General features: G+C 36.0%; 2 protein-coding genes across 3 annotated transcripts; one reads left to right on the forward strand and one right to left on the reverse strand.

Moving 5' to 3' along the window:
- Nucleotides 1-2,646: 2,646 nt before the first annotated feature.
- On the reverse strand, nt 2,647-8,653 carry LOC134243327 (DNA polymerase subunit gamma-2, mitochondrial-like). Its single transcript, XM_062725589.1, has 11 exons — nt 8,614-8,653; nt 7,757-7,961; nt 5,819-5,890; nt 5,466-5,500; nt 5,254-5,374; nt 4,734-4,839; nt 4,364-4,552; nt 4,024-4,173; nt 3,572-3,747; nt 3,019-3,115; nt 2,647-2,939 (listed from the first exon to the last, which is right to left on the reverse strand). The coding sequence occupies exons 2-11, from the start codon at nt 7,906-7,908 to the stop codon at nt 2,886-2,888; spliced, it is 1,152 nt and encodes a 383-aa protein (XP_062581573.1). The 5' UTR covers nt 7,909-7,961; nt 8,614-8,653; the 3' UTR covers nt 2,647-2,885.
- Nucleotides 8,654-8,682: 29 nt separating this feature from the next.
- On the forward strand, nt 8,683-21,021 carry LOC134243326 (diacylglycerol lipase-beta-like). Of its 2 annotated transcripts, XM_062725588.1 has the most exons (14): nt 8,683-8,858; nt 9,998-10,492; nt 12,914-13,004; nt 13,226-13,344; nt 13,770-13,940; nt 14,296-14,422; nt 14,680-14,763; nt 15,042-15,191; nt 16,305-16,432; nt 16,797-16,938; nt 17,919-18,050; nt 18,139-18,213; nt 18,313-18,344; nt 19,208-21,021. In XM_062725588.1, the coding sequence occupies exons 1-14, from the start codon at nt 8,764-8,766 to the stop codon at nt 19,398-19,400; spliced, it is 2,034 nt and encodes a 677-aa protein (XP_062581572.1). In that variant the 5' UTR covers nt 8,683-8,763; the 3' UTR covers nt 19,401-21,021. The 2 variants fall into 2 exon arrangements, with proteins under 2 accessions (XP_062581572.1, XP_062581571.1); XM_062725587.1 differs by lacking the exon at nt 18,313-18,344 and having other exon boundaries at nt 18,139-18,245; nt 19,208-21,020.
- Nucleotides 21,022-21,765: the final 744 nt, after the last annotated feature.

Here is a 21,765-nt window from a genome sequence, read left to right on the forward strand (position 1 = left end):
TGGCTCGGCAGATAGAACCAGGGATCCAGGGTTCACTTTCCACTCCAGCCATGCATATTTCCTTTCCTGCATCATAATTTGATGCCATTGACCACCCCTAGAGTTAGGCAAGTCCTGTCCGGGACAAATAAGTACAATGACACTGAGAGTAAAGTCAGTTTAAGGAGGGATGAATGTAATGGTTTTGGGCTATGACTATCAACCTAGGCAGCTTGGTTGAGCACTTAACATAGTGATGCAGGGGTCCTGGGTTTGATTCATAGTTTATCTGTACAATTTCTCCATTTACATGTTACATGTATCACCAAAACTTGTAGTACGAGTTAGATTTACTTTATCATTGATAAAAGGAGTAAAATATAAATAGAGTTGAGATCATATTTGCTGTACAGGTGGAGAAAATAAATTTGGAAATTACTTGATCAATATAGGTCAAGACTAATGAAATGACCATTTCAGATACAATAAACAAGCATATTTTTAGCACAGTAAAGGTTTGATTGATTATATTAAACGTCCCTTTTGAGAATTTTTCACTTATATGGAGACGCCACCACTTCCTGGTGGAGAGCTGCAAATTTTGTCCTTTGCTCTGCACTTAGGGCATTGAGCAGGGAGGGATCTTTTCGTGCTCGCACTAACTGCGACACGGGACTTTGGTTTATACTGTCTCATCTCAAGGACCGGTCTCCATGTCCCACAGTGAAGTGCAGTAAAGGTATTTTAACTATTTTAAAGAGAATATCTTCATGCCAAGGTGTTGAGAGGAAGACACCAATATCTTTTGAGCTTCATTCAGTGGTTAAAGTAAATTGGTTTACTATCTAAGTATAAAATCTCTTCATTAACATGCAGACTTGTATTGTTTTTACAAAATGACTCTTCCTAATTATGAAGACTTCAAAGACTAAAACTTTAAAGAAGGCATCTAAAAATCAATGTCCAAAGGTTTATATAAGTAAAAATACCCAGTATATTGCAGTGCATTTTGTTGGACAAAACATTGTTTTAGCTTCATTGTGAAAGTCTGAAAACTGAGAGCAAGTTTATCTTTTTTTACATTTTGTAAAATAAGAGAAAAATAGTTTTAAACTTCAACAATTTATTCTGTAGCTATACAATTTCTCCATTTACATATATCACCAAAACTTGTAGTCCGAGTTAAATTTACTTTATCATTGATAAAAGGAATAAAATATTAAACAGATTTACAAAATCTGCATATACAACATGAACACAATAAGGTAAGTCTGTTTCAACAAGAGGCCCAGAGGCCACATCGCTCAACTGAGCAAATCGGCTAGGAAAAACCACAAATCAGATCAGAACTGAAAGATTCACTGAAGGGGGGGGGGGGGAGCGCTTGAATTTTGATACTACTTGAGATTGCCTTCATATTACTACAGCATATGACTTTGCTGTTCCTGAAAAAAAGATTTTTTTAAACATTTTCTTCCTATATATAACTTCATAATTATTTGAATTTGATTCCATGTTTCTCTGCCCTACCCCAAAGGGCCATGATTTGAATAAGTGCCAAATCTTCAATACATGAGGATGCTTTAATCAATATGACTAAACATATAGCTTTTCTGTTCTTGGGATTTTTTCCTTTATTTTTCTATGTAAAACTTTCATCCACCATTGTGGCCACACCCTACCCTTAGTGATTATGATTTGAACAAATTTAATTCTACACTACCAGAAAATGCTTCCATATAAATACTAGTATTACTAATAATGGCTTTGCTATTCTTGAGAAGATTTTTTTAATATATATTTTAATGTAAAACTTGGATCCCCCATTGTGGCCCACCCTATCCCTGGGGTTATGATTTCACCAAACTAGAATCTACACTACCTGAGGATGATTCCACATAAATATCACTAATCATGGCTTTGAAATACTTGAGAAGATGATTTTAAAAGATTTCCCTATCTAGTACTGTATAGAATTTACAGCCATTTTGTCCCCCCCCCCCCCCCCGGTCTCCATGTCCCACAGTGAAGTGCATGTAACAAACTTGAATCTACACTACCTGAGGATGATTTCACATGAGAACATCTTTCCTGGCCCAGTGTTGAGAGAAGATTTTAAAAGTTTTTCCCTATATACTCCTATGTAAAACTTTCAGCCAGTGGTTAAACAAACTTGAATCTACACTACATGAGGATGCTTTCACATGAGTTTCATCTTTCCTGACCCAGTGGTTCCTGAGAAGAAGATTTTTATTCCCTATGACTTTTCCTATTATACTCCTATGTAAAACTTTCAATGTCCAAAGGCCATTGTGGCCCCAAAATACCCCCAGGGGTATGATTTGAACAAATTTGAATGTACACTACCTGAGGATGATTCCACATGAGTTTCATCTTTCCTGGCCCAGTGGTGAGAAGAAGATTTTTGAAAAATGCCAATAATTTTTCACTAATTCATAATTATCTTCCCTTGGAAGAGGGCGTGGCCCTTCATATGAACAAACTTGAATCCCCTTCACCTAAGGATACTTTGTGGCAAGTTTGGTTGAAATTGGCCCAGTAGTTCTTGAGAAGAAGATGAAAATGTGCATATACGACGACAACGAACACGACGACGGACAAATTTTGATCAGAAAAGCTCACTTGAGCCTTCGGCTCAGGTGAGCTAAAAAGTAATACCGGTAATATATTTTTACGCTGACAACCTTTAATGGACCTGCCAACAGTAAATGTAAATTCCATGAACACAAGCTTTAAGTGGGCACTAGAAAATATGTACTTTTAAAATGTATAACAAATACCAAAACAGAGCTTTTTCTACAGCCTACAAATAATAATTTTATAGTTCAGAAGTAACACCTTTCCTTGTCAATGTACCGTGTATATGGGAATTCTGTAAACCTCTCTCACTGAATTTGTCTCTGTATGAAATCTTTTATCTCAGTGATGTGGATTTTCTCCTGCAAAGTATATTTAGTAGTTAGATAATCAATCATTAGAAGCTATATGGTTCCGTAATTTCTGTCCACTCAGACCTACCTTCAGCGTACTGTCCCGATGCCTCACACCAATACAGGCCATGTCTATTGTCGTGTCATCTATCACCACACTGAACGGAATCCCTAACTCATCATTCCTGTTTATGAAAAATAAGTTTGAGAGAAAAACAGTTGAACTTTTTTATACCAAACACTGATATCTTGAATATCATGGATATAAAGTGATTTTTGTCCCAGTCTCATTTTCCTTTATGTATTTTAACCTAATACAGTAAAACTCGGTTATAACGAACTCACCTGGACCTAAAAAATTATTTCGCTATATCAATTATTCGTTATATCTGTATAAGAAATTTGTTAAATTTATAAAGCTGGGGGTTCCAAGATAACTTCGCTATAACTGTGAATTCGCAATATCCGTGTTCGTACTAAACGAGCTTTGCTGTAGTATTTTGAATCCTCAATATATCAATTTTTGTCACTCAGTCCCAATGATTCCATAATGAGCAGATTTGACTGTTTATTATGGACTAGCTGGGCATTGAGAATATGGAACAAATGTATAGCCTGTTTATTGGTGAACTACAATGTACCTAATAAACTGGTCCTCTAGCGAGTCTGTACTGGAACTGACATCCAGAGAGAGGATGTTGGCATCGTGGATTTCCTTGGTGATGTGTCGGATGACCTGTTTAAGAACTGGGTCACCGTTCTCAGTCACAGCAATAGACACATTGTACGGGGCAAAGGCAGGATGAAGCTGCAGAACCTAGGATAAGATGTTTAGTAATAGTTAAATTAACATCAATCCATTTGTGTTTTCATCAGTAGACACAGTGTATACAGGTAAATTTTACATGTAATGCCTTTTTATTTCCCCCCTTTTGCTCAGATTAACTTAAAAAGATGAAATTTTTTTTACCAAAGGTGCATATATACAATGTACAAGCATCCAAAACCATCCAAACAGACCAAAAATCTACCTTAGCACCTAGAAGCCAAATCTTTTGACCCCCTGACCCCTAAAACATTACTGCTATCTTACTGTTCTTGCTCCCTTGCCTTGGCTTTCAGAGTCCAGTGAGAAGGCCCTTTTCTCTGTGTAGGCATCCAGTATGTAAGCCAGCATGCCGCCCTCTAGGAACATATTGCTCTCAATCACTGAAGGCATGCACTGCTCCTGTCCATTAGAGGGCTGGAAAATAATACAAAATACTGAATACAAACACAGAGTAGGCATGTGTAGGGTAAACTTGTACAGAGTACACATGTGCAGAGTATACTTGTAAAGCAAAACAGATACAGACTATACAGTAATAATAGTAAGAGAAGACATAAACTATTTAATAAAAGGAGCACATAAGAATGTCTATTTGAATAATTACTTTAAGAGTTTGGCTGGATGACATCAGTTCCTTGAGATCTGGATCTGACGAGGATTCCAGAAAACTGCTCCCGTGATTCCTAATGACCTCCACGGAATCCGGTCCCCACGGAAACTCGTACTCTATGTGTATAACATTCTCCTCATCCTTTGACACGTTCTCTGTAAAACTGGAGGGACTCCCTGCAAACTGACAGACAAAGGACACTGAGTACATGAGATGATAGCATGACAGTTAATGTACCCAGTATTTCCTGAAGTTTTAGTTGATTTACACGAAATCATCTATCAACAAAAAAAATTTCAAAAGTTTACAGAATGAATAAAGATTAATTGGAATAAGATGCTACATGTATCTATTCTTGATTCACCTTACGCCACCACATGAGACGAGAGGTCACCAGCTGGTCAAACTGTTTGACTGAGGATTGTGGTCTACAGAAACTGAAGGTCACAAGACTGGTCAGTTCTCTAGAGCTGTAAAGACAAACACTAAATGGTATCATGGAGTCTAATTTTTAGATGAAATGATTAAACTGTACTCTAACAATCTGCAAAAAAAAAAAAAAAAGATGGAAACTGCAGATAATTGAAATTTTTCTCAGTCCAAGGGGCACAACTCTGTCAAAAATTGTTTGATCATACCCAAAACAGAACTTGACCAAGAAATTTTTATGATAAATTTGTATTCCAAATTTCATTTCAGTATGTGCAACCTCTGCAAAGAAATTGAACTGAAACTGTTGTTCGACTGAACGACATACAGCAGCAAAGCAATATGGGGGCATAGAAATAATACTCTCACATGAACAAATGATCAGTGATATAACTATTATCAACAAGTAAAAATGTGGTAAAAATACTATATACAATGTAATTACCAATACTCACTCAAAGAGGAAATGGTGAGGTTCTTTAACCGAGTGTTTGAAGCAGACTCCAGTGTGAGCCAGAGAGAAAGGGAGACCACTGTTGAACATTCTGTGTATGTCCCCAACATGATCCAAACACTCTGTCAAAATATTACATTTCACATCAATAGCCTGAGATGACCTTTCTATCTTTTACAAAATAGATCTTTGGATTTACTAAAACAGGCTTACCTTCTTGGAAACTTTCTCTCAGAGAATTATTTGACCTGAAATAAAAGAAATGGTACTGGTGAAAAACTATGGAGAATGTAGTGCTCTTAAATATCCATTTACAATTGGCAAACAAATCACAGGTCAACATAATATTTGGAATGCTCTTTAGACTTCTTTGTGAACCAGCTGTTAACTTATAAATAATCTTTTGGATGCTCTGTTAAATGAGCTCTTTGTCAGTATTACCTAGTCTTTTTTTTCAATCAGCTGTTAAGTTAATTAAAACTTTTTAGGTGCTCTTTATTTGCCATGTTGGGTGTTCTGTGTCATGACAACCTATGAACTTTCAGATGCTTTTTCCTTGACCTTACCTGTCTGTTTTGAGGATTCCTCCCTCTACTGGGAAAACCCTCCAATCCTGCTTCACCACCACCCAGTCCCACCTACATAAAACAAAATGGCACAGATTTTTAAAAATATTATCAAGACCCTGTAAAGCATACTTTGATAGAAATATGTACTTACTCTCAATATATTATAGAAAAGAGGCCCACAGGCCTTAATGCTCACCTTGACCCTGCTGTTCTTCAAAATATTTGTCCTTACCTAGAGCCAGGGGACAAGCTTGGATCCACATAATCTGAGGATGCTTGTACATGTATATCAATAAGACTATAACCAAGACCATGTTGTTCTTTACAATGTTTACATGAAGATTCTTTTTAAAAAAAAATATTTTTCTTGTGTGGTCCCAGTGATAAAAACAAGAGGCCCATGGGCCACATCGCTCACCTGAGAAGCGTTGACCATTCTGTTCTTTACCAGATTTCCCCCTTGTTATACTTAATGCATCCCCACCCTACCCCACTGATCATAATTTAGACAATTTGAAATCTACACTACCCCATGATCCTTCCATGGGCACATATGTTTCAGTTTTTTTGGCCCAGTGGTTCCTGAGAAGAAGATTTTTCCTATATATTTCTATGTAAAACTTTGATTCCCTATAATGGCCCCGCCCTTCCCCCGGGGGTCATGATTCCTACAATTTAGAATTTACACTACCCATGCTTCCACATAAGTTTCAGCTTTTCTGGCCCAGTGGTTCTTGAGAAGAAGATTTTCAAAGATTTTTCCTATATATTTCTATCTAAAACTTTGATTCCCCATTGTGGCCCCGCCCTTCCCCGGGGGGTCATTTTTTGAACAATTTAGAATCTACATTATACCAGGATGCTTCCACATAAGTTTCAGCTTTTCTGGCCCAGTGGTTCTTGAGAAGAAGATTTTCAAAGATTTTTCCTATATATTTCTATGTAAAATTTTGATTCCCCATTGTGGCCTCCCCCTTCCCCCGGGGGTCATGATGTGAACAATTTAGAATCTACACTATACCAGGATGCTTCCACGTAAGTTTCAGCTTTTCTGGCCCAGTGGTTCTTGAGAAGAAGATTTTCAAAGATTTTTCCTATATATTTCTATATAAAACTTTATTCCCCATTGTTCCCCGGGGGGTCATGATTTGAACAATTTAGAATCTACACTACCCCAAGATGCTTCCACATAAGATTCAGCTTTACTGGCCCAGTGGTTCTTGAGAAGAAGATTTTTTAATGACCCAACCCTATTTTTGCCTTTTCTTGATTATCTCCCCTTGCGAGGGGATATGTCCCTTCATTTTAACAATTTTAATTTTCACCCAAGGATGCTTTGTATCAAGTTTGGTCAAAATTGGCCCAGTGGTTCTTGAGAAGAAGTCGAAAATGTGAAAAGTTTACAGACGGACAGACAGACAGACGGACGGACAGACGGACGACGGACAAAATGTGATCAGAAAAGCTCACTTGAGCCTTCGGCTCAGGTGAGCTAAAAATTGCATTATATATTTCTAGGTAAAACTTGGTACCCTTTTGCAGCACCATCCTTTCTGCTGTGGCCATGATTTGGACAAACTGAAATTTGCACTAACTGTGGAAGCTAGCATATTATCACTGTAATTATGGTCCTGCTTTACTTGAAAAGAAAATTTGTGAACATAGTTTTCTATATTTCATTATAGATCAAACCTGAAGTTTAAAATGGGTCCCATCCTACCCCTAGGGGTCATGATTTGAAAGAAATTTTAACCAAACTATTGCAAAAGGAAGTCAGAATCAGAATCAGAATCAGAAAATTTTATTTTGAGTCGGATTTTTATAACAGAAACATAAGCTCTGTAGAGCTTTTGACCGACATTAAAGTAAGGTAAAGCATAGAAGTAAGGCTAGATTATTACTCCTCTGAATTGCCATCACTGATAATTAGCATACCATGTCTGTCTAATATTCCTCTTCAGTAATGTCCCAGCTGGTCCAAACTTATAGCTGCTCCCGCCCTGCTGCGCTGTCTTCTGAGATACAAATCCCCGGAGCTGTAGGAGGTTCCTCAGTTTTGTCCACTGTTCTGCCGTAACCCTGCCCATCTGATTAGTGGTTACCTCATATAAAATATGTCAGCCAAGGAGTATATCATCATCTATAGGAGAATATGCAATGTTGTTATCATAGTTATATGGTACAGATTTTATCCCATTCAACTATATGTTACAGGAGGTGAAAAATCTAATCTTAACCGAGACTCGGACCCAGGGCCTCTGGCTTACTGTGCTAGCGCTCTAACTGAGCTATTGAGACCCGAAACATTGACTGCATGACTCACATCTGTGAACCTGATGACAGATGATTTAACTCACTCACAGTAAAACTATACAAACTGTATTATTACTTTATTACATTTAGTGAATATTTTTAATTTTATAACCAAACACAACCATATATTTACAAAGTCTTTAAAAACATGACATTAGCTAGATTCCTATCTGACATTAGATTTAGATTAAATTAAGCTTTGCAAATTGTGTGCAATGCCTCTATGCATTTTTTCACTGCGTGGCACTGTAGCTTTTCGGTCAGATTTTTTTTCTTGGAGATCTACAGTTCGAGATCGCAGCCATTCAGCAATGCTCAGTCCTCAGTCTGCACTGTGGACTGTGCATGCTTTCTGTGCATCCTATTTTCTTCAGGTAAATCTCCAAGCTACATGGCATCAAAATGGTATGTTATCAAAGTATTTCCCCCCCAAAATCATCCTGATGAGTTTCTCATAACTGTCATATTAAGTGACTTACACTTGTTACATGATGCGGGATCGGCAATCATTTGCGGCAAGCAACTTCGGATCTTTTAAGCACGTGCTTCCGGTGGCAAGGGAGGTAAACGCATTGTTGTCAAATGGTAGTGTCAAACGAACGACGATGTTTATTTTATAGAACTGAAAGATGCCAGGGCTGATTGCTTTCAACAGAAGATGGGGAATAGGGTCTGATGATTTCGTCTTTCCAGAACTCCTCGAATTATGTTTGCGTGTAATTTGGTAAAGTATTTTTATATTTGATGGTCACACACCAATGCGTCATATCATTTTAGACTACTATCATATTTAACATTATAGATCGTAGGAAATAATTTACTTCTATGGCATAATATGTATATGCAGTTCACGAGTAAAAATAAATCTTTAAGATATTGGTATATTTGTCTTAAACTAACCAGGAACTAGGAAGCTGTCATCTCACTTTGACCCGTTATTTTTCTAATATGAATGAATTAAGCAGTTAAGTGGCTTATGCACCAATATTTGATTAATATACATGTGCACATGATGTATGTAAGTTATATAGAATAGAATAGAATAGAACTTATTACCAATCAGGGCCCATTGGGCATAAACATATAACATATATATATATGTTATATGTTTACATATAAACATAATAAAGTAATAGACAGAATATATAAATAAGTGGCAGTCTCTCAGATTTATACCCACCTTAATTCACAGTAGTACTGTCTCATATTGTATAACAGAAGATTAAAAAACAAAGTTAAGACCAGTATTTGAATCAGGAGGCAAAGAACTAAACAAAGCTTTCTAGCCATAGTAAAGAAAATGCCTGACCGACACAATTACACAAACTCTTTCAATCCCCCTCCCCCTGCCCACCACCCCTCACCTTCCCAAACTATTCTTCTAGCTCCCACCCGGTTACATATGGAGCTATGCAAGTCAAGTGACCATGCAAGATGTGACAATTAAATAAAAGGACTACAAGTTGGTAGGTTAATTATAGCATAGGTTTGTGTCTTCAGGGGCCAATGACCTTAAGGAGGGATAAATGTGTTGGTCAGGCAGGTTCAATTACTGGTGACCACATAGCTCAGTTGGTGGAGTCTAGACTGGACGGTTCCAATCCCAGTCTGGTGCGTAGCATTTCTTCCTTTCCTGTTACACTGCTATAGCAGGTCCTGTACCTAGCCGTTGTTCCAGGACAAGGCGCCAAATGTAATGAGGGAGAGGATGTGACGGACCATAATTTTAATCTGGTCCCTTAAGGCCGGTGCTCTACCAGCTGATCTGGTCTGGCCATACTTAGTATAACAATTTTCTGTGTGAAACACACTACGCCTTGTATTTCTTGATCTTAGAAGTATATTCTTAATTTTTTTTTGCAGGTTAACGGTGATCGCGATTGTATACAGTGTGCACAGTGATTCCATATACCAATGCAGAGACGGAAATCTGTTGAAGACCTACTACATTGGTTTCATGGTTCTGCTAAGTGTAGCGATTATAATATGTGCCAGTATAGTTTATGTCAGTACAAGAGGAATTATCATGATTGCTGGACCAAGGAAAAATCTTGCCAAATTACTGTATTTAAAACTAGCTGTAGCAGTCCCAGAGATTGTCTGGAACATTCTGGGAACATACTGGTCCTTTTTACGGTCCAGTAACTGCCAGGAGTTCGTTGTGAAGACCGTCCAGGGGGCGGTACTCACGGGGTGGATCATGGGAGTGTTAGTCATCATAGGAATAATCGTAGTGTTTGATCCACTAGGAAAACTAAATAAGATAAAACCTAGAGTTTCTGGTGAATTACAAAGCAAAGAATCAACACAGTTTATAGAGGGTGCTATGAGTGCTGCAAAAAAGGCATGGGAAAAGAGGTAAGGTTTGTTTTCAGATTTGATAGATCACTCACATTTTGTGTAATGCATTTACAAAGGACTAGGAAGGATCAGGAAATAGTAATTCAAGTTTTAACACTGTAGCTTTGTTACTCACATTTCCTGGTTTCATGAAAATAATTTCAATCATGAAAAGAATGAGTTAACTTTAATTTATACTGCTAGTATTAATCTGTCATCATCTTCCCACAACATTTAAACTGTAATTGTTACAAATTAAGGAAAGGATTTACAGTAAAACCTTATTATAAGGAAGTTGCTTGGACCTCCTTACTTGGCTTCTTAATAAGTTTTTGGAGCAGGTGTCTCAGGTAACTATATAATCCCTACCTGGCTCAAATTTGCATGAAAAATACTTCTATGGATGCTCATTGCTGGATCTGACCTCCATTTTCCAGATGAGTTACCAAGTTAAACATTTTGAAGCAGGTTCATTCCCAAGTAACTATAAGCCCTACCTGAACCAAACTTGCATGGATGATGCATCTAGGGATGGGCACTACCAGACTTGCTTCAGATGCTGGATCTGACCTACATTTTCCATATAGTGACCATGTTAAATTTTTAGGAGCAATTCCATTCCCAAGTTACTATACTGAAAGGAAAAAGAAACGCATAATAGCATAATATCGAAATATATTTAACGATATGGCCGAAAATTATGAAAATTTGTCAAATGTGTATTTTGAATACTGTGCACTAAAATTGCTGGTCAAAATTACTCAACCATGAAATGTATGGCGTCACGTAGGGTAAATGTTAAAAAGTCAAAAACACGTGCATGTTGATGATGACAATTTTATGATCACATTTTGTGGTGCTAATCGATGCATTGGAGTTATAGACATCGTTTTCCGCATTTGAAATCAGTATAAATTTCGTGCAATCATGGTATGGCTGACGGAAGTTACACTGGTTCCAGTAATTGAATTGCGTAAGTGAATGAAAAGGCAACAAGATGTTGCTGTGCAGTTTGTTTTAAACTTTTCAACAAAAAAAGTTTTTTCAGTTGTCAGAGAGTAAATTAAAACGTTTCCAACCAACGATGGCGGTGACGTTGACGCGTAACAACGTCACATCAAGACAGGGCTTTTCATCATGTCACCTCGGTTGTTGTCAAGGTGTTATCACTGAACCCGATATTTATACAGCAAACTAACATACCAATATTTTCACCCTAAAATTGACAGAAATTCTCTGCTCTAATTTGGTCCGCGAGCTTGGCAACTTTTACGTCGATTTTACTCTCACGCGCGCACGTACGCGTCGTGTGCGTAATGTTTTTAGCATGTTTACACTCGGAAAATGTAAAGTGTTTGTCGAGACTTTTCACAAACATTCACGTGTACCAAACCAGCTGGATTCTGTAAATTCTTATTAAATGAAAATTCGTGGCACTCATTTGGCGGGGGGATTTGTTGGCTTTGGAATAATACAGCTTCTATCAACCATTAAGACTATTGTCGGAAGCATTGAATAATAATCAAATGAGAAAGATAAATGCTCTGGTGAACTCAATGCACAGGAGAATCAAGGCTGTTACCAATGTGCAAGGGAGATGATGAGAATTTTTATCTTAATTTTGGGGGTATCGACGTATCAATTTCAATAACTCAGGAATAATCAGTCAAAGTCACACAAGATTTTGGTAACTTGTAGATTAAAGATGAATTAAAATGTTTGATAACAATACTGGAAAACATTTTCGAAATAATAGTTTTAATTTAATTTAAAAGTAAAATATGCGTTTCTTTTTCCTTTCAGTATATAAGCCCTACCTCAACCAAACTTGCATTGATGATGTATCTAGGGATGAACTCTTCTAGACTCACTTTGGATGCTGGATCTGACCTACATTTTCCATATGAATGCCCTTCTTTAACCTTAAATCTGGTATAGAGTCATATTTCACTCTTCGCGAAAAAGAAAAATCATTAAAGGACATTCGGACAGACAGTTAAAACAATTTCACAGGACCAAACGAGTTTTCGCCAGTCCAGTTGACCAAAGCTTTTATCATATATTAATCATAACAATGTTTATTTATATTATAGGAATCAATAAACAAATAACATATTAAAATATAACTGAAATTTTTCTTTTTTTTCCCTGGTACTGTTTTATCGAAATATTTTTGAAACATCATTGCGGAAGTAGGTTAATAAAACAATTACGATCGACAAAACATTTTTAATTACCAGGGTATGTGTTTTGGTATTAGTTAAAGCATCTATATGATGAAATGGAAAATATAAAATTTAAAACCCAACCAAAACAAACCTTGGACAAACAGACCGATTTTACTATTTAGTACATCGGACTATTAAGATTTTCACCTGTTTTGTCCGACAGACCGGTGCTTTTGGGATAGACTGATAATTTAACAATCCTCTTTTCCAGATGCAGACTCTTATGCTGTTGTGTACTGGGTGATGAACAGAGCAAGGATGCTTTTGATGAAATCAGTCAACTTCTAGCAGATTTCTTCGAGGTTTGATACCTTTTGTTAACTTTGAGTTTATTTCAAATTTTTCTCATATTCTCAAAACATGGGTAAGTTTGACTGAACATTGATTGTGAGTCAGAGTATTTAAAGTTTATATAATTGTTTTCTTCTTCAAACAGTGTATGAATTTCAAAATATTATACTTATTTATATATTATATTATGTTTAAAGTTGAGAAGTACTGTGAGTATATGTGTTATTTTTAGGACCTGGATTTGGTGCCTACTGACATTGCGGCTGGTCTGATCTTGGTTCAGAGGGATCAGGAGAAACTCTACAACAGTGGGGGCAGGTCCTACAACACCTTCACAGAACTTCAGACAAGGTCAGAATCAAACAGTTCAGCAACTCTTGCCAGATTACTTTTATTTCTATCATGTTTACTAGTTTACATCAAGATTTGTATTTCCCCCTAAAAGACATCATCACCTATAGAAAATTGAATGAAATTTAAAGGGGTTCATCAGCAGTTTGTTGACTCAGGACCCCTGACCTAGTGAGGATGCAAAGGTGTTGACTGTTATGTCAAAACATAAAAAAATGATATAATTTCATGTAGCAAACAGGGATCAGCAGAATATAAAGACTGTTTTTTCTGGTTACAATGTTCTAAAATATAGCATGAGGCAAAATAGTTCACGACTGAAAATGCACTGATTGCAGATGCACCTTTAATATATAATTACACTTGAGTAAGGCATTTTTACTATTTAGCATAATTTATTTTAAGATATGTGTAATGTTCTGTAGTGTAAAAGCACCTGTTGGCAGCAGCAGTGATGCCCCCATAAGCCCTGCCCCCTGGATGACCTCCACAAACATGCATCACTATATGAAGTATGCAGCAGGCAGCTATGGATGGCCAATGTATATGTTTACTCACCTAGCAACGGGGCTCTGTAGACTTTGTGGGGCCTGTAGGTAAGGGAGTATAGTATGATGTTATACACAATGTATATTCTGACATGATGACCCATAACTGGGCTTGCTTGACTATGTGTAGGTAAGGAGAAATGAATAAATACAGTGTATACAAAAATTGATATTTCTGAATTATGATACTCTTTAACAAACATGTGCTGATTTAATAAAATACATGTAGCTTACAACTATATTCTGTTTATTATGAGTATATCATTAAAGGAATTTTTTCAGAGTATTTGTCGTTCGTACTTCATAATTCTTATTTATTCCCAGTCACATGATTATCCTGTCATTATCTAAATGGGTACTGTAACAGTCTAATTTGTAATATCCAATGTTATTTTTCTGTTAGATGCCAGACATGTTACCATGGAGGTGAAGTCATAGACGACAACTGTTGTCAATGTCACACGGCGGCCATAAGACGACAGACCAGTATAGCGGACCAAGATCTTCCCTACGTCACCTTCCATAATAAGGCAAGTGATCTGGCTTAGATTAACTCAAAATCCTAGGAAACTATGAACACTGGTCACTGTACATCTTCACCATCTTGTATATTAAAATCTACTGAATTTTAATGTAGCTTGTACATAAAGTTTTGTCCTGTCTCTTTAAAATGTATGGTGACTATACTAAGAACTGTTGATACCTTTTGTAACATCTTAAGAATAGGACACATTGCTTCACCATACTTCTGATACATTCCATGCTATGACTTCCTGTTGGTTTGTAGATTTTTCAGATCCCGTTCTATGTAGCCATAGACAGAGCTCAGCAGACCGTGGTGGTCTCTGTTAGAGGCACGCTGTCACTGAAGGTAAACTCCTCAAAGCAGAATGTACTTCTATTATACTAAGATCATTTGTGAGACATTTGTTTGTTAATTCATGAAACTGTAACACTAATGTATATATTTTTAATATTGAATGAAATAATTCATTTGAATCATAAGTTTTTAGCTCAGAAAAGATTCCTATAACTAGCATTGGTCGTAGAGGCTCATACGCAGACGTCAGTGCCACAAACCGCTCATTTCCAGTTTCCATTACTGTTATTTTTTTGTTTGTTTACGATTATACATGTTTTTTGACACAGGATGCAGTGACGGACATGTCTGCAGAATCTGACCCGCTAGAGATGTTAGAGGATGCCAAGGCACATCGAGGCATGCTCCAGGCAGCTAAATATATCCAGGAACAGCTGCAGACTAAAGGCATACTAGACGCCGCATTCCAACAAGTTCAGGTTAGAATGCACTGTATATCAACAAGTGCAGACTAAAGGCATTCTAAACGCTGCATTCCAACAAGTACAGGTTAGAATGTACTGTATATCAACAAGTGCAGACTAAAGGCATTCTAAACGCTGCATTCCAACAAGTTCAGGTTAGAATGTACTGTATATCAACAGCTGCAGACTAAAGGCATTCTAGATGCCGCATTCAAAGAAGTTCAGGTTAGACTGTACTGTATATCAACAAGTGCAGACTAAAGGCATTCTAAACGCTGCATTCCAACAAGTTCAGGTTAGAATGTACTGTATATCAACAAGTGCAGACTAAAGGCATTCTAATGTCTAGACACAGCATTTCATATTTATTTATACAGTCATGTAACTCAACTTAACATATGATGCTAAACTTTAGGGATGGGTATCGCCAAAAATTTCCCACAATATCACAATAATATGATATTTTTAAAAGCATTTTTTACAATGATTTTATATGAAAAGTCATTACCCCCAAGTATTTTTCTAAAAAAATATGCTAGAAAAACAAATTTTCACTTTCTTGAATTTTTTATATATATAAAATCAATTACGTTTGGATGGTAAGATGCTGTTCTTTTCACTTTTTACAACATTTTTTATACTTTCTGTAATTGTGATTTGAAAGACTGAACAAATAAATGAATAATTTCTGGACTTTATAATATGTACCTAAAGACCGGTATTTAGGTCTTCGTATCACAATACGTATCACGCAAAAAAAAAAATCGTGATATACTGTTATACCGATAGAATTGCACATCCCTACTAAACTTTCACATCACTATTTTATTATGCAAATGTTATCTAGAATAAACTCTTAATATTCTGTGGAAATACATGTATTTCTAACCAAGGTGTAAGCTTACATTGACAATGTTCAGTGTAAGTGTTAGTGAAGATAATTATTATATACTGTATATCTACATGTACAAGGAGCTGGTGTGATGATATGTGGTCACAGTTTAGGAGTTGTTGTAACCTAAGGGTTTACCGATGGTGGATTATAATGTATCTACATTACAGGGACCTGGTCTGATGATATCTGGCCACAGTTTACTGATGGTTGATTATAATGTATCTATATTACAGGGGGCTGGTCTTATGATATGTGGTCACAGTTTAGGAGCTGGTGTAGCCTCATTATTAGCTCTGTTATTGAAATCAGATTACCCAGATGTGCGGTGCTTTGCTTATTCTCCCCCGGGAGGCCTTTTGAGGTAGGCTTCAAAGTCCTCTCTCTAAAATAGGATTAGAAATCACAATCTATACATATAGTGATTATGTAAAATCAAATATAGTATGTTACAGGCCCCTGTGGCTATGGTAGGACCACAGCTTTGGTTCACATTTTACCAATATAGGATTAGAGGAACATGCCTTGAAAATTATCTTTATATAGAGTAGAGAAAATACAGTTGATACAATCTTCTTCTTGAATACTGTTTGTTTACATGCTTATACATGTACTAAGAAATGGACTGGACCTTTTAGGTCAAATAAATCACTTTACTGTAATTTCATTTAGAAGCAAAGGATAATACTTTTTTTCTCATATTTACCATGTCCTGATGTTTGTTTCAGTTACAATGCTAGTGTTTTCTGTCGAGACTTTATCTGTTCTGTGATTCTGGGTAAGGACTTTATTCCCAGACTAGGTCTTGTATCCATGGAGGATTTAAAAGCAAAGACATTACAATGTATAGCTAATACCAAAATACCAAAGGTAATTAAAATGGAGAAACAAAAACTAATGCAATTTTTGTTATCTTCTCTGTACTTCTCTGATTTTTAATGAACTAAATACTTAAATGTAAAATTGACTTGGTAGTTTTTGTTACAGAAAAAGATTTCAGTGGCTTGGGTATGGGAGCTGTGTTTTAAGAATAACTTTGTGTCATCGATAGTGATAACTTACTGTAGAAGTACTTTTTTTCCGTGTGGTATTAATTTACGCTATGTACGCGGTCACAAATTTTCCGTGGAAATTTGTCCAAGCGTACTTAATATAAATGTGAGTCATATAGTGACAATCTAGGAACTCCACGAAATTTTGTACCAGTGGATTAAACAGAAATTGAGATTCCGCGGAATTATGACCCTGTGGAAAAAAGTACTTCTACAGTAATTGTTATTGACCTTGGTTGTTTTTGTAATAGTACAGTATTTTAGTAGCCGGGGTATGGGAGCTGTGCTGTAAGGATAAATGTTATTGACCTTGGGTGTTTTTATTACAGTACAGGATGTAGTGGCGGGGTATGGGAGCTGTGCTGTAAGGATAACTTAACTGTTATTGACCTTGGGTGTTTTTGTAATAGTACAGGATTTTAGTAGCGGGGGTATGGGAGCTGTGCTGTAAGGATAACTTAACTGTTATTGACCTTGGGTGTTTTTGTAATAGTACAGGATTTTAGTGGCCGGGGTAAGGGAGCTGTGTTGTATTGTTGGTGTTTTTGTTACAGTACAGGATTTTAGTGGCGGGGGTAAGGGAGCTGTGTTGTATTGTTGGTGTTTTTGTTACAGTACAGGATTTTAGTGGCCGGGGTAAGGGAGCTGTGTTGTATTGTTGGTGTTTTTGTTACAGTACAGGATTTTCGTGGCCGGGGTATGGGAGCTGTGTTGTATTGTTGGTGTTTTTGTTACAGTACACAATTTTAGTGGCCGGGATATGGGAGCTGTGTTGTATTGTTGGTGTTTTTATTACAGTACAGGATTTTAGTGGCCGGAGTTTGGGAGCTGTGCTGTAGCTGTAAGGATGACAGTCAGATCGCAGACCTGGGAGACACAACAAATCTAGTGGTGGAGGAGAGGACAAACTCCTCAAAGAAATCTATAGAGGTATAATGAATTCTGAATACTCTAGCTATAAAATATTGAATATAAATGTACTATAAAAGAACTTTATTTGAAATTGATTTTTTCACAGCAAGCAATCCAAAACACCATACAGGCCCGTGAAGAGTACAAGGTAACCCACACCCCTATGTTCCCCCCGGGGCAGGTCCTTCACATACAGGAAGTGGACACAGACAGGTAATCAATGTGACACTAATATATAGATACAGGTAAATAACACACCCCCATGTACCCCCCGGGGTAGTTCCTACATATACAGGAAGTGGATACAGACAGGTAATCAATGTGATACTAATATGTAGATACAGGTGAATAACACACCCCTATGTACCCCCCGGGGTGGTTCCTACATATACAGGAAGTGGATACAGACAGGTAATCAATGTGATACTAATATGTAGATACAGGTAAATAACACACCCCTATGTACCCCCGGGGTGGTTCCTACATATACAGGAAGTGGATACAGACAGGTAATCAATGTGATACTAATATGTAGATACAGGTAAATAACACACCCCCATGTACCCCCCGGGGTGGTTCCTACATATACAGGAAGTGGATACAGACAGGTAATCAATGTGATACTAATATGTAGATACAGGTAAATAACACACCCCCATGTACCCCCCGGGGTGGTTCCTACATATACAGGAAGTGGATACAGACAGGTAATCAATGTGACACTAATATATAGATACAGGTAAATAACACACCCCCATGTATCCCCCCCTCCCCTGGGGCAGGTCCTACATATACAGGAAATGGACATAGACAGGTAAACAGTGGGTTATAATGGGGGAGATTAAAAAGAGAAAATAATCAACACACATCTAGTAAATTCTGGCTCAACCATTGCTACTATAGAGTTGGGATGAAATATCATTGATTTGTCATCAAAAATGGTTTCATTGGGATTTAATTTTGTTGTTTCAAAAGTATCTAATAATGATTGATGCTTTAATAATGATTAGCAGGCATCATGGAATATGCAAGCAGAGCAATTGCTATTCATAATGCCATGTTCACTGAATGACATTGTTTATATCTTAAATAGAAAAATGTTTTGTCCATGGTAACAGGGTAAGAGTAAAATACACTCAAATGCAAACCAACTCAAACAAAGACTTCTTTTTCAGGAAATGTTTTGAAGATCCCTCTTACTTTGCCGAGTGGAAAGATCCCAAGGATTTCACAGAGATTTTAGTTTGTCCAGAAATGGTGTACGATCACTTTCCTGATAAAGTCCTGAAAGCCTTAGAGCAGCTCAGTCAGAAAAACTTCACCCCTAAATCTAAATACAAGAGCCAGTCTGCTGATACCAATGTCTAATCATTGTCATTTGTTGAGTTTGTTTTAGTTATAAATAATGTTAAATACTGTTTGTTTCCCAAGGATGTAAGGACGCGTGTCTGATTTTTACCTTTTACACATGTTGAGAATGAATGATTATGATGTTAAAATGAAAGTGATTATAATTTTTTCTTTTTAATTTAAATGTGATGAACTGTGATGTAGCTTCTGTTGTTGAAAATTTTAAGGGAAGAAATGGAAATTTTAGTAAGGAGGTAATTTAGCATTAGTGGGTGTTATGTGTCACATTTCTGTTAAGATTCTGATTCAAATTTAATTCTAAATTTTAATAATTTTAATTTAATTCTAATTTAAAACATTTTTCCTCTCTTATTTGGTGCTACCATCACTTGTGATATAGACACAACTACGAATCATTCCCTATTAAATAGGAATGTTACTCTGATTTTAAAAAGAAAACTACGGAAAGTGGTTACAAAAAAAAAAAAAAAACGGATTTCTAATATTGAAATGTAAATGCTAAGCTACATTGCCAGCTAATAATTCTCACCTGATAGACATAGAAATGTAGCTGGCAGTCACATGTGGCATTTAAATGGAAATAATCACTATGCATATGGATTTAACTACTAATTAGTATACAGTATCCTCATTTTCATTAAACAGACACATAAAACAAATGTAATTTTATTTAATTATTGTAAACCAACTTAAATTCGCAAGGGAGAAATTTCCGCGAGTTTCATGACCTTTTATCATTTGCAATTATTTCTCATCGGGATCAAACTGTTCACTCAACAAATTTTGCATTAATGGAGAATGTACCTCAGTTGTGAACATTGGTTGTCGCAAATGGATTCCAAACTGAAGTATCGCAAATAAAAGATATTTGCGAATAATAGTTGGTTTACAGTGAATTAAGAATACTAGACAAAGAGCAAGACATTCTCAAATAATTGTAAAACTTCACTTTTTATAATTTTTTCTCTCTCTGTTTATTTTTTCTTTTTTGTGCATTTTATTATCATCTGTAAAAATATTCACTTTGGTGCTTAAAATGTTAACATGTATTATTATACCATAATCACTGTATCCCTTTGTGTTACAAGCATTGTGAAATGGCAATAAGTCTTCCACAAACAGTTCAAGTCTGTCAGTACTAGACACAGAGAAGCTATAGTCCCTAAGTTAAAAAGTCATGCAGTACCATATTTTGATACTATTAATATTTAGTTACAAATGGTAGATTTAGAAAGAATCTGGAAGGCTGAAGATAGATGGTGTTTTAAATTTAATTATTATATTTTTTTAACCTCTTATAAATGAACCAAATATTTGCATTAATTATATATTTGCTTTATTGATTTTTATACAACCTCATGTACAGGTATTAAGTTCATGTTTTTAACAAAAAATACTTGTAGAAGAAATGACAATTTGTTATAATGTACATCAAGTCTCACCATCTGTATCACCATTTTCTAATTTGTGACGTATCCTCATTTTATGACAGAAGGCAGAAAGTATTAATCACATATGTATCTGTCTATCTCTTCAACTGTGCAATTAGAATTTTTTTTTTGAGCTGTCCAACTTTTAAAGTTTGAATTATTTAGGCCATGCAAAGTTAATTACTTGGTTCTCAGGCCAATTTTTTCAAGAAATATGATTGTAAACATATCACTAAATTTTTTTTTATTTTATTGAAAACCCCCAAAACATGATGAGGCAGCTTTTTACATTGTACAAAACCTCAAAAAAATGTATTCAACTGTATTTAAGAAATGAAGGAGGTGATTTGTTGTTTTTATTTTATCAATGTGTGTGAAACTGTTTAGCAATAAAAAGGGATGATTTATTTTCAATGTATTTAAAAGGCACCCTTGGTCAAAAAGAGTTGAGGGAGGAATGGCTATTGCCATCTGTTTAGTCCAATTAAATTAATTTTTTTTTGCCTTAGATAATGTTTTTATAGGTGCTTTTAACCAATATAAGAACATTTCAAACTTGTTTACATAGTAAACATATCACTAAATTTTGACCCTCTTTGTTTCATAAGGGAGATAACACAACTGGGCATCTTATATTCAATAATATTACAGTGTACAACTTGATATATTTTTTTTGACATTAAAAATATCAGCATTTGCTATTTTTCTTCTTTAATACTGTATATAAAACTCCCCACACTCGTTATCCAAAGCCTCAGGTCATGTAGACCTCATTGATACATGAATGGTTGATATATGTATTCAATTTGTATTTAAGAAATGAAGATTTATACACATGATTGCACACAATTAATGTCATAGTTAATAATGTGGAAAATGCTCACTTGATAAATGTACTTCCAATCTCTGTGCAACTGTAAAACAGTTGTATT

The sequence above is a fragment of the Saccostrea cucullata genome, unplaced genomic scaffold (assembly GCF_032062105.1).
Source record: "Saccostrea cucullata isolate Sc308-1 unplaced genomic scaffold, CSIRO_AGI_Scuc_v1 ctg133, whole genome shotgun sequence".
Taxonomy (NCBI): Eukaryota; Metazoa; Mollusca; class Bivalvia; order Ostreida; family Ostreidae; genus Saccostrea; species Saccostrea cuccullata.

Excerpts from the sequence above, each read along its gene's own strand:
- LOC134243327 (XM_062725589.1), bottom strand. The coding sequence starts at position 7,908 with ATGGGCAGGGTTACGGCAGAACAGTGGACAAAACTGAGGAACCTCCTA. Across the intron at positions 4,840-5,253 it reads CCTCACCATTTCCTCTTTGA|CTCTAGAGAACTGACCAGTC; the intron begins GTGAGTATTGGT and ends TTGTCTTTACAG. Across the intron at positions 3,116-3,571 it reads CTAGAGGACCAGTTTATTAG|GAATGATGAGTTAGGGATTC; the intron begins GTACATTGTAGT and ends TTTCATAAACAG.
- LOC134243326 (XM_062725588.1), top strand. The coding sequence starts at position 8,764 with ATGCCAGGGCTGATTGCTTTCAACAGAAGATGGGGAATAGGGTCTGAT. Across the intron at positions 15,192-16,304 it reads CCGCATTCCAACAAGTTCAG|GGGGCTGGTCTTATGATATG; the intron begins GTTAGAATGCAC and ends TCTATATTACAG. Across the intron at positions 18,345-19,207 it reads CAGGAAGTGGATACAGACAG|GAAATGTTTTGAAGATCCCT; the intron begins GTAATCAATGTG and ends CTTCTTTTTCAG.